Source organism: Rana temporaria, chromosome 7 (genome assembly GCF_905171775.1).
Source record: "Rana temporaria chromosome 7, aRanTem1.1, whole genome shotgun sequence".
Lineage (NCBI taxonomy): Eukaryota > Metazoa > Chordata > Amphibia > Anura > Ranidae > Rana > Rana temporaria.
Window position 1 is genome coordinate 62,832,688 of NC_053495.1, and position 11,497 is coordinate 62,844,184.

The 11,497-nt window shown below is 39.4% G+C and overlaps 1 protein-coding gene across 1 annotated transcript in view; it reads right to left on the reverse strand.

Annotated features, from left to right (window-relative positions):
- Positions 1–7,401: 7,401 nt before the first annotated feature.
- The window catches only part of CBX6 (chromobox 6), a 28,852-nt gene continuing 24,756 nt past the window's right edge, over positions 7,402–11,497 (reverse strand). Inside the window, exons 3-5 of the mRNA XM_040359493.1 lie at positions 10,480–10,545; positions 10,093–10,159; positions 7,402–8,437 (exon numbers count right to left, since the gene is read on the reverse strand). Of these exons, the coding sequence (XP_040215427.1) occupies positions 7,592–8,437; positions 10,093–10,159; positions 10,480–10,545 (979 nt within the window). The 3' untranslated portion in view covers positions 7,402–7,591. The remainder of the gene's footprint in view (positions 8,438–10,092; positions 10,160–10,479; positions 10,546–11,497) is intronic.

Here is an 11,497-nt window from a genome sequence, read left to right on the forward strand (position 1 = left end):
TGACCTTCCAAGGAGTCTCTTCTACACAGAGATGAATTTGAACTAGTTCAGGAGTGAGACTAAGGCAGCCTTCCTCAACCAAGGTTTTGTGAAACCCTAGGAGATCCTCCAGGGAGGTTGCTAGGGGTTCCTTGAGCAAAATAAAATTGTCTCTCAGTAACCACCGACAACAAGAATCTTTCTAGCGGTCTGTAAAAGGGGGGGGGGGGGGAAGTAGTCCAACAAATCTGACCATTATAAGTGGGTCTTTCTCACAATGGCCACCAGAGTATGCTCCAGCTTGAGGTGTAAAGCCCCATTGGCACTCAGGATAGTAGGGATGCCAGTGTAAGAAAAACTCATCCAGTGAGTAAAGAACATTGTAAGTTGATACTGTCGCTCATCATAGCCAATCCTAGAACAAATTCGGAACATTTATCTTACCTAAACAAAATTAGGTAATGAATCAAAAACTACTTTTTTTGGTCTGCACATGTCCAACTGTTGCCTTGGTGCAAAAAAATAAATAAAACAAACACTTGAGCAGTCTGTATAAAAAGCAGATTACTCCCAGTGCTTCTGCTATCCAACACTTCTGGGTGTGTGAAGGTGTCCTGCACCATGAACTGCGGTAGCAGATCTTGCCACTATGTCGCTATTGCGTTCAGTGATGACATAATGGCAGGTAATAAGAACCATGCGGTAAGGGACAAACCTGGAAATGTCAGCAGGGCTTCTGGTATATCGACAGGTTATTGAAGATATGACTTTCCACCAACCAGATGAGTATTAACGCGCTTCTTTTGCAAGCTGTCCAAGTTCACATTTTTTTCCAACAAGGTAACAGTCACTTCAGTAACAGACTTTCAGGATGAAAAGTGGGAAAGGTTAATCAATCCCATGCTGACTGGCAGGGTTCTTGGTACTCCGTGGATGTTTGAACTGTTACACTGAATAGGCTACCACAACTTAGACACTGCTTTCTTTGGCACGATGGAGCCTGGTCTTGGAGAAACCAAATGGGTTTTCAAGGCCAGTCTGCTTTTTAAAAAAAAATAAAAATTAACTCGTCCAAGCAGTATTAGTCATGACATGAAGGTGCTTGAAAGTCTTATTCACAAAGGATGGGGATGTGCTGCACATTTTCAAATATATATCAAGCACCTTGTGTGAAAGAACAAGAAAAAAAAAAAAAAAAACACAAGGTCTTTTCTGAGATTTAAGTATAACTGGTTGCTATGGATTTAGAGATGAGAGCATGGATAATTACAAAAGAGACAAACTAAAGTACAAGTACAACGCATCTTTGCAAAAGCTATAACCTGCTCATTTTGTTATCCGTGCAATTGCCTTTTTTTTCTCCTTTTCAGAAAATCACACTTTAGCATAGCTTTGTATTACAGTTCACATCAGTGTTAGAAAGTACATATGCAACAGTAAATACTTTGCATGTAAAATTGAATTAAGGCTTGTGCCGAAACAGAAAAAGTCTAAAATCTGGTGCAATCACAAGTCAAAATGCAATAAAGTCAATAAAGTCGTAATATAAAGTCATCTTATTCTAAAGTCCCTTACTAGACTTCTGATACAGTTTCCAAGCCGTTTTGGTAATTCTCTGGGTATTCAGATAACAGCAAGACACAATATAAATCCCATTGTTTCCAGAATACTACTAGTCTAAAGAAGCACAGACAGGCCCTGTTGCCCATTGAAAAACACTTCAAAACTAACATTGCTGGCAAACATGGCGCCATTTGACAACTGGAGATCCACAGAGTGCCTAAACTGGCTCTTCTCAATAATCAGCTTCTGCTTTGGTAATGGTTGACCATTACAAAATATTACACTTAGAAAGCATTTAAACCTTTTGCATGCAAGTATTTGGTGCAGTTCAGCTTAAAAACAGGTGTCAACCCTACCAGGCATTATATTTCACAAATATAAAAACACTAAACTAGACTGAGTACTACATGTGAACATTAAAAAAAAAACATCCAACTTGCAGTTTAGTTAACAGACTGGACAGATCTGTTGGTACCTTCTTGATAGATGCCTATACTTTATAGAAGGAAAGTGTCCAATGCACAAGTGCATATTTCATATAAGTTCTTCGGCCACAAACTTTGCTGTACACATTTTAAAATTATAATATTAGAACTATGAAAGTGCACAATTGTTTACTGATCGTTAGACTGACAGTAGCTTGAAGTTAGTAAAACTGCTGCACTTTCCATCAAAGAAGGACGAGGAGAAGGAGGAGGAGGAAGAACAGGGCCAGACAAGAATCTTTTATAATGGACGGAAAAGTAAGTGCAATAATTTATCGTGGATAATAATCATTTAGAACTAATTTCTTTCTAGTTCACAAACGTGGAAAAGCTTTCATTGAAAAACATACTGGTAAAATATTTCACTTATCTGACAAAAAAAAACAAAACAAGAAAAGCAGCAAATTAAAGTCAAGTTGATAAAAAAGTGCAAGTTGCTTTTCTTTTGTGTATTAGTTTATCTTGAACTAAAGAAGGGGCTTTTAGCTATCTGTAATAATGTAAATTATTTACATAGAAAATTCAGCAATAATACATTTAAAATGCCCTTGCCGAGTCTCGGACAGCAAAATACAGAACCTCAGCTTTAACATCCAATGATAAATATGCAACAGTGTAATCTGAAAATTTGCTAGTGAACTAAAAGGACCGAAAAACCTACATATTTTGACCCAATCAAGTGTAAGCTTTTCACTGGCAAAAAGAGGAGGAGAAAAAATAAGTATTTTTGCTTGAGTAACATTCTTTTTGGGGTTGAAGAGAACTTTATATCTGAGGCTGGGTTCACACTATCTGCAGCCCGGTTTGCAGCAAGGGGTCCGATGCGTCCCTGTTCACTGTTTCAGGTCCAAATTTTTACCTGAATGCAGACCTGAAAACGAAGCCAAAAGATGCACAAGACCCTTCTCTGCAGTGCACTCTGCGGCCGCCCCCCGGAGATATGTGAACTGGCTCCATTTAGAGTCGGTCACACACTCTGTCATGCAAATTGGATGCAGGGAAACCCACATACAAATTGCATAAGCGTGAACCCAGCCTTAAGATCTGACTGGGTCAGTGTAAAAAAACAAACCCCCCCCCACCCCCCCAAAAACACACACACTATCATTTTGCGTTTAACACAAATCTCAACCAATGATATTCAGTTTACACCCAGGGCAATTGCGCTGGGTGTATAAAAGATGTAAATGTTAATTTAGCAGATTAGAAAACAGGTCACAATGCCCCACTTATTAGCTAGCCATTTCATTCAACTCTTAAATCCTTCAGAACTTGTTGATAAAAATAGAACAAAACACACAAAAAAGATAAAAGATATACTCTGACTTTAGCACCAAGAAAGCAAAGTTTTTTTTTTTTTAGCAATTTCCCTTGCAAAACCATTTCATATATTTCAGACTTAAGTTAAACAGAAGGATAATGTTAAGTATACAAATTAAATTTGTGCCCATTTGAAAAGAACAGCAACACTATTCTTTACCACTCTCTGCATACACAACAAATGCAATGTTGAAAGCAATTTTTCCTTCAATATCTAATAAATGGAAAAGTATACTGGGATATTAGCACCAGGTGTTGTCTTAACTTCCCATTACTGAAAAATCGTAGGAAGCATTGCAGAGCAGTGTCACTTTACAGCTAGAAGCAGGCTAACCACTTTACCCATGCAGTTTACAACCACCCAGAAAAAAAAAATAAAAAAAAAGGAAGGACATAAATAGGTGTATAGCACCAGTAATTCTAGAACACCATAGACCTTGAATTCATTGCAAAGATCCCATTTCATTGTATGAGATTCTCCATATCGAAATGTTAAAAGATGTATTCACTCAAAAGCTTGTTTTCAAGTTTTGTATCAAAAAAGAAGAATAGGACTCTTTAAGACAATTAACATATAATAAATTCTGAATTTGAACAAAAGGCTACGAGCTACAGAACCATTCCAAAACTTTTCATTTTAGCACAGCACCAGTAGTAACGTTCTTGTGATTGTTATTGAAATTTTGGAATTTGAAGCCTTCATTCACAATATATTTAGATATAAAATGTGATGGAACAAACTATTACTTGGCCAAGGCAATGCCATATTATTTGTCTTCATAGCCCAGCCTGTTAAATACAGTGGGTCAGAGACAGGAGATAGGACAGACTAAATCATGAGAAGGGAGGCACATGAGATCTGGTGGGCTAAATTTGAGAGCTGAAAGTGGACTGTAAATTTACAAGTCTGTGTAAATACCTTTCTGACATGTTGCAATACGCTGAAACAACCATTTAACAAAATCTATACCCATTATTTCTAAAAAGCTGTCCTTGAAGCTCAAGGCAAGTGACTTTGCCTATGCCGAGATGATGTCATCAGTCTGATCCATGAGGGAGGAAGCATTTCCTCAGATTTCTCTCCCCCCGTGATCACACTGCAAATTTTTTGTAGGTGACAAGCTCGGGGGCTGCAGGGGCCAATCTCTATGAAATCCTAGTGAACACAGCATAGAACTGGGCAGGTACCAGGATTTACAGTGCACCTGGAAAGTATTCACAGCGATTCACTTTTTCTACACTTTGTTAGGTTACAGCCTTATTTCAAAAATTGATCAAATTCATTATTTTCCTCATAATTCTACAAACAATACCCCATAATGACAACATGAAAGATGTTTGTTTGAAATCTTTGCAAATTTATCACAAATAAAGAAAAAAAAAATCCCATGTACATAAGTATTCACAGCCTTTGCTCAATACTTTGTTGAAGCACCTTTGGCACCAATTACAGCCTCAAGTCTTTTTGAGTATGATGCTATAAGCTTGGCACACCTATTTTTTTTTCTTTGCGGGACCACTAAAGCTTTATCAGGTTGGATGGGGAACATCGGTGCACAGCCATTTTCCGATCTCTCCAGAGATGTTCAAAGTCTGGGCAAATCAAGGACATTCACAGAGTTGTCCCGTAGCCCAGTGTTTCTCAACTCCAGTCCTCAAGGCGCCCCAACAGGTCATGTTTTCAGGATTTCCCTCAGATGAAACAGCTGTGGTAATTACAAGGCAGTGAAACTGATCAAATCACATGTGCAAAATAATGGAAAGCCTGAAAACATGACCTGTTGGGGCGCCTTGAGGACTGGAGTTAAGAAACCCTGCCGTAGCCAATCCTTTGTTATCTTGGCTGTGTGCTTAGGGTCATTGTCCTGTTGTAAGATGAACCTTCAGCCCAGTCTGAGGTCCAGAGCAGGTTTTCATCAAGGATGTCTCTGTACATTGCTGTATTCATCTTTCCTTCGATCCTGACTAGTTTCCCAGTTCCTGCTGCTGAAAAACATCCCCACTGCATGATGCCACCACCACAATGCTTTACTGTAGGGATGGTATTGGCCAGGTGATGAGCTGTGCCTGGTTCCCCCAGACAGGACGCTTTCCCATTCAGTCCAAAGAGTTCAATCTTTGTTCAGACCAGAGAATTTTGTTTCTCGTGGTCATAGCCCTTTACGTGACTTTTGTGACTTATGGGAGGAACAGGCCTCATTCACAGGCCTGGCTGTAGGGCCCCTAGCCGCGGGCCAATTACAATAACTGAGCTAGATAGACAAATAGAGCGAATCCTCCCAGTAGATTTTTGCGATGGTCACCAGATGACAACAACATACCAGTCGGTACTCTGGTCACCGGATCCCCGATTAGTTGGGCCTCTAGCCTGGAATCCTCTCAATAGAACCGGGAACCCAGTAAGTCACTGGGGTTCCTTTTTTTACCTCCCGATGAGGGTTTTCGCAGCCTGCAGTTGTGGCCAGGTGGGCCGCGCCGGCGGGGTCCATGGATGCGTGCACCCTGAAGGTGGATGCCGCACCTGGAACAGGGACCCGCGAAGATTTTTAGAACACATGACACCTGTCCCAGATATACTCCTCTCCAGCACACCCCATGAGGGAAAAAGCTCCTCTGATTGGCTGCTGGAGAAACTTACTCTGCCAGAACCACTCTGGTGCCAACTGCTGGCCAGGGATGGCGTTGCATCTCTGGACCACAGACTGACCCAGCGGACGTCTCTGGAATGACAGTCCCAAAATTTAAACAAATTGTGAATGGGAGCAGGTTAACTCTCCCATTCCCCACTAACTTTAGCGTAGCGCCTGTACTGAAGGGGGCGCTACACAAATCATGTCCAATCAACTGAATTAACCACAGTTGGACTCCAATCAAGTTGTAGAAACATCTCAAGAATGATCAGTGGAAACAGGTTGCACCCGAGTTTAACTTTGAGCGTCAGGGCAAAGGCTGTGAATACTTCTGTACATGGGATTTTTTTGTTTTTTTATTTTTAATAAATTTGCAAATATTTCAAAACAAACTTCTTTCACGTTGTCATTATGGGGTATTGTTTGTAGAATATTGGAGGAAAATAATGAATTTAATCAACTTTGGAATAAGGCTGTAACATAACAAAATGTGTAAAAAGTGAAGTGCTGTGAATATTTTCTGGATGCACTGTATATGACTGCGTCATCTCTGAGCCAGTATATCAGTTCAGAAATTAGATGCTAACCCTAGATGACAGGACACATATTGTGCTGTCCTGGAAAGAAGAGCAAATGAGGGAATTGTTAAAGGGAGTGCTGTGATCTCTAGATACGCAGGCATACAATTGCACATGTAGCATGCATACAAAGAACATTAAAATAATATGATGCTAGGCCCAAATTAAAGACATCGTTGTATTCAATTTAGCCCAACACCTTATCACTTTTTTGCGCTCTGGCCAAGGTACACATTAGTGTACAGGATAGCACAGCATAAAATTATATTGAAAACAGGGCTGAATGCATAGATTATCATCCCTTATTTCTAAAATGCAACTATTTTTATTATAATCAAAATCTGATATCGATATAATGGAGAACGCTCATCTTTCTGCAACACTCATTTTTGCCTCATTCTGCCCACCTGCAGTTATGGCTTGCTTACTTCCATGAACTACTTATGAGCTTATTTCTCTACTTTGATATTGGAAAGTCAAAAACTTCTGTATGTTCCATTCCAAACCAGACCAAGGTTTAAACTAGGAAATTTATGAAGTGCATTAACAGGGGCCTTTAAATAGTGCTTTGAATGTTACTCCCTCAATTAGTTCTGCAATCCTAAAGAGTTTTTTCAGCAAGTAGGCTGTAACACATGTGTGTATTATATAAATTAATTGTGTAATGTCTGATTTAATAGCAAGCTATAGCTCTTACATAGTATACATGCACAATTCATTTCTGTGCTTAGCAGCCATGACAATATAAGCAAATATAGTAAATACAGTTAATTTTGTTTTCTTTGTGCTATGCAATGTTAAACTAGATATGGGGTGGAGAGGACATGTGTAGATCCTCGGACCAAGTGCCATCACATTGTACATTTAATCTTGCCATACTGGGCAATGAAGTATAGGTTGTACTATCTTTTAGTACATCCTTATACACGATCATAAGATTGTAGGAAGAGGATATAGGATGGTGCATTACAAGCTTTAGAGTGAAACAATCTTTAAATTGTTGTACATATTTCCTATTATTCGCCCTTCTCCTATTCTATTTGCCTACTGCTGCTACTTTCTCGAAGTCTTGTGCATTGCAAAACTCTTTGATGGTGACGGTCAACAGGTTACTGGTAACATCAGTCACCACCACATTGGAACATGGTGACATGTCTGGACGCCAATCTCCAGCTTCCTCTTCTGGTTCAGATTCTTCAGGCTCCCCTTGCCCACGTTTGCTTGCAGAGGATTCTGGTGGTATAGAAAGATCTAATGCCTCAGATTCCCTCCAGTCAGGAACAGCAGGGCTAAGAGTCTCAGGCAGCAATTTAGGGGGTCGATCATCTGATGGAGCTGGAGAAGGACACCCAGATGTGGCAGAGCTTTCATCCTCTAAGCCTTGGCGAGTGCTTTCATTATCTGCCTTCTCTTCATCTGGGCCTCGAAGGGCTGGCTTGTTGTACAGTGAAAACGACCCATATTTTATGTGGCGAATCTGGTTACGCAACATGCTCTCACTGTACTTTTTGCTTTTACCAATCACCCTATTTCGGGAAGGAATTTTGGGGCGTCCTAGAGGTGGCTTTGCAGCTTTATCAATGACCTTTAGATTGAGAATGATTCGATTACGCTTTGGCTCTCTGGGTTTTGCCTTGCGATTGATGATTCGCACAGTTTCTGAAAATGGTGACACAGGGGGGCGTAGACCAGAACTAGTTCCAGAAGGTGCGGAAGGGTCTGGACGGGGAAGAGGGCGACGGGACATGCTATGGCAGCGTCGGATGTCCTTTTTTAATCGATGCACAGCAGCACTTGAGTGCAACTTAGCGGAGCCACTGGAGCCTGGTTTAACTCCAAAGTGGAGATCATTTATACGAAGTGCTTCAGCCTGTGCTCTGGCCTGTTAACAATGACAGAACATTAGTTACAAGTAAACTGCTTCTTTCTGAAATAATGTTGCAAAACATTTTCAGAATCTTACTACGGTCTGTAGCAGATTCCAAATGGGCAAACAATAAAAAAAAGAAAACAAAAAAACACACACACACACACACACACACACACACACACACACACACACACACACAAAATGTGTTTCTAAGCTGCACATAATTTACATTACATTTCTTATTGTACATAGTACTGGGAGGGGGTCTGAAGATGCGCCTTGGACATGGATCTACTGACTAGTATTCTGCATAGATTACTGCCACCTAGGAAGACTGAAGGACACAAAATAGGATTATCAATTATTTCCTTGCACCTATTACAGGTTATTGGAAATCTTAATGCCCACAATTGTATACTTTTTCCAGTTATATTGGTGTGGCCCTTCTACATAACACGTCCCTTTAAGGATCATTTTGCTTAACTCATCCTGCGCCTTCATTCGAATTTAACAAGCCTGTTCTAGTTTTGTTTTTTCCATTCACTTATTTATAAAGCAAAAATGGTTACATGTGCTAAAAAGATTCCCCTAGACATAATTCTTACTCAAAGATGGAGAATCCAATTATTTTAAATTGGTAAAAGCATTTGCATTCATACTCAATGCAGATTCACCCAATGCCTTGATTTGGCTTCTCCCTCAGCAGCATTATCTGCCAAACTTTTATCTTTATATCTATATATCTATATATCTATATATCTATATATCTATATATCTATATATCTATAAATAAAATCAGGCAGCCATAAATGCAAGCAATTTTTTTTTGTCCTGCAACTACATATATCCCCCCAGCAACACAGTCAGTGTTGATGGGGGAATCCCTGCCATGGAGCCATTGTGTTCTCCTGGCAGGAGAAGCCATTCCAGCTGGGAGAATACAGTGATTACGGCTAGCAGCTACAATAGTGTGTAAAATCCGACAGGCTGGTTATACCAAAAGTTAGGCGATTGATCAACTTGGGTAGGTTCAGCCTGCCCATACATGGTTTGAATTCTCAGCTGGTCCCTGCTGAACCGGCTGAGATTCAAACCGCCTATGGTTGGCTTTAGTAAATGCTGGAGAATTCAGACAGGCAAATGTATCTATATTTCCTCAATATTTGTATTGTATTTAGTATTGCCTCTGTTCACACCTAGCCATTTTTGGGAGTTTTTCTGTTGTAAGCCTCAGCTCTAAAAAACGCCAAACAAGACAAATCCCATTCATTTTAATAGCCCCTGTTCACATCGGAGAGTTTTTTTTTTTTTTCTCATGACAAAAACGCCAGAAGCTCAAAAAAGTACAGGAGCTTCTTTTTTGGCAGACTTTGTGCGTTTTCTGCTTTTTACATTGGTGACTTTTTGATCTGTGCAAAATTGTAGTAAAATCACGTCAAAAGTCGTGCAACTTTCTGCCTGAAAACAAAACGCATAGGTGTGAACAGAGCCCAACATGCTGCAACTAGTGAGTACATTAAAAAGGCCAAGTCCACCTTTTGCAAAAAATAATAAAAATGCACCCATGTAGCCATTTACACCCTAAATATTGGTGCAACATACACTATGGTCTAAAAGATGGAGTTAACCTTTAACCAAAAAAAAATTAAAAAGTACATTTTTTTTACCTTTAATAAGAACGTTTTTGGTTTTGGACCCCTTTTTTTTGGTCCATAGATCTCCTGTTCCCTCTCTCTGTACAAACAGAAAACAAGATTAAGCAGAGATCAAAAGCAAGTCATGGTAATGATATCAAAATAATCTAAACAATACAGTTCAAATGATCCATTCCAAAATTCACAGACAAGCTTCAAAACATTCAGAAAAAATTGCTGCTTTCCAGATCAATTTATATAATTTTTGTAAATGACCTTGTTAAAAATCGGGTACATAGTGACCATTGTAAATCATACCCAACGCCCATATCATTGGTGAAGAGCCAGGACACTAGGAATGTGCCTTATAGAATTTAATTTTGTTACAGATGGCAAGTGACAAAAAAATAAAATACTTACTTTTGTTCAAATGCCACAATAAGGCGAGAATCCAGAATGTTTTCTTCCGGTTCCCAAGTGCTGTACCTGCAAAAAGTTACACATATAAAAATGTTAAACAGTATTTGGTCCCTTCTTCATTTCCAACATAGGACTTTAAAAATGTAGTCATGCATTTAAGATTTGTTGTTTTTTTTTAAAGCAAAAAATGTATAAAAATTGTGAGTACATCTCTGCAATACGTGCACATATGCATGTATTCATCTCTGGGAAGTATAGAAATATACATGTTAACCTGTCAAAAAAAGCAATTAGCTCAATTATCTATTATGGGCCGACAACACAGCAATTTCAATGACTGAGTGGTGTCAGCCCTGCCCATTATCTTTTGTTAAACAACTTTTTTTTATAGTCTATAGCTCAAGTCATAATTGATTTCTAGTCCCTGATAAAAACAGGGAGGTCTACATAACCTTTTTTGTACTTCTAAACCAATTATTTCAGTTGTATATTTACCAAACAAAAAGGCAGCAATAAGTTTGTTAGGCAGTTTATATGATATCCACCTTCAAGCTTTGTTTGAAGTGGGGCATACCTACAACTGCAGTCCGTGGTGGGGGGGGGGGGGGTCACAGAACCTATATGGCCAGTGCATCTGCGGGGTACATTGGGACAGAAGAATAATAGCAGATAGGACATCAGTAATTAAGTGCATCAGCCTTGGTTCTCTATTGAAGTACCAGTAGAGGCCTAGGCTGGAAGTGGTTGCTTCCTGTAGTCTACAAAAAAAAAAATCCACCTACGATAACATTTTCAACTTGCTGACCTTGAAATTGTAGCCAGAACAGCAGCTGATCCAGGAATTTCCCTTGTCTGCCCACAGACACAAGTCCAAGGGGGTTTCCAAGGTGGTTCCAGGCCAACACAAAGATATACTGTACCTATTATTATTATTATTATATATTAGTACCAATATATAGTTTCAAAGAGAGCACTTACAGGAGGAACTTTGAAAGAAGTCCAAACCACTTGACTTACC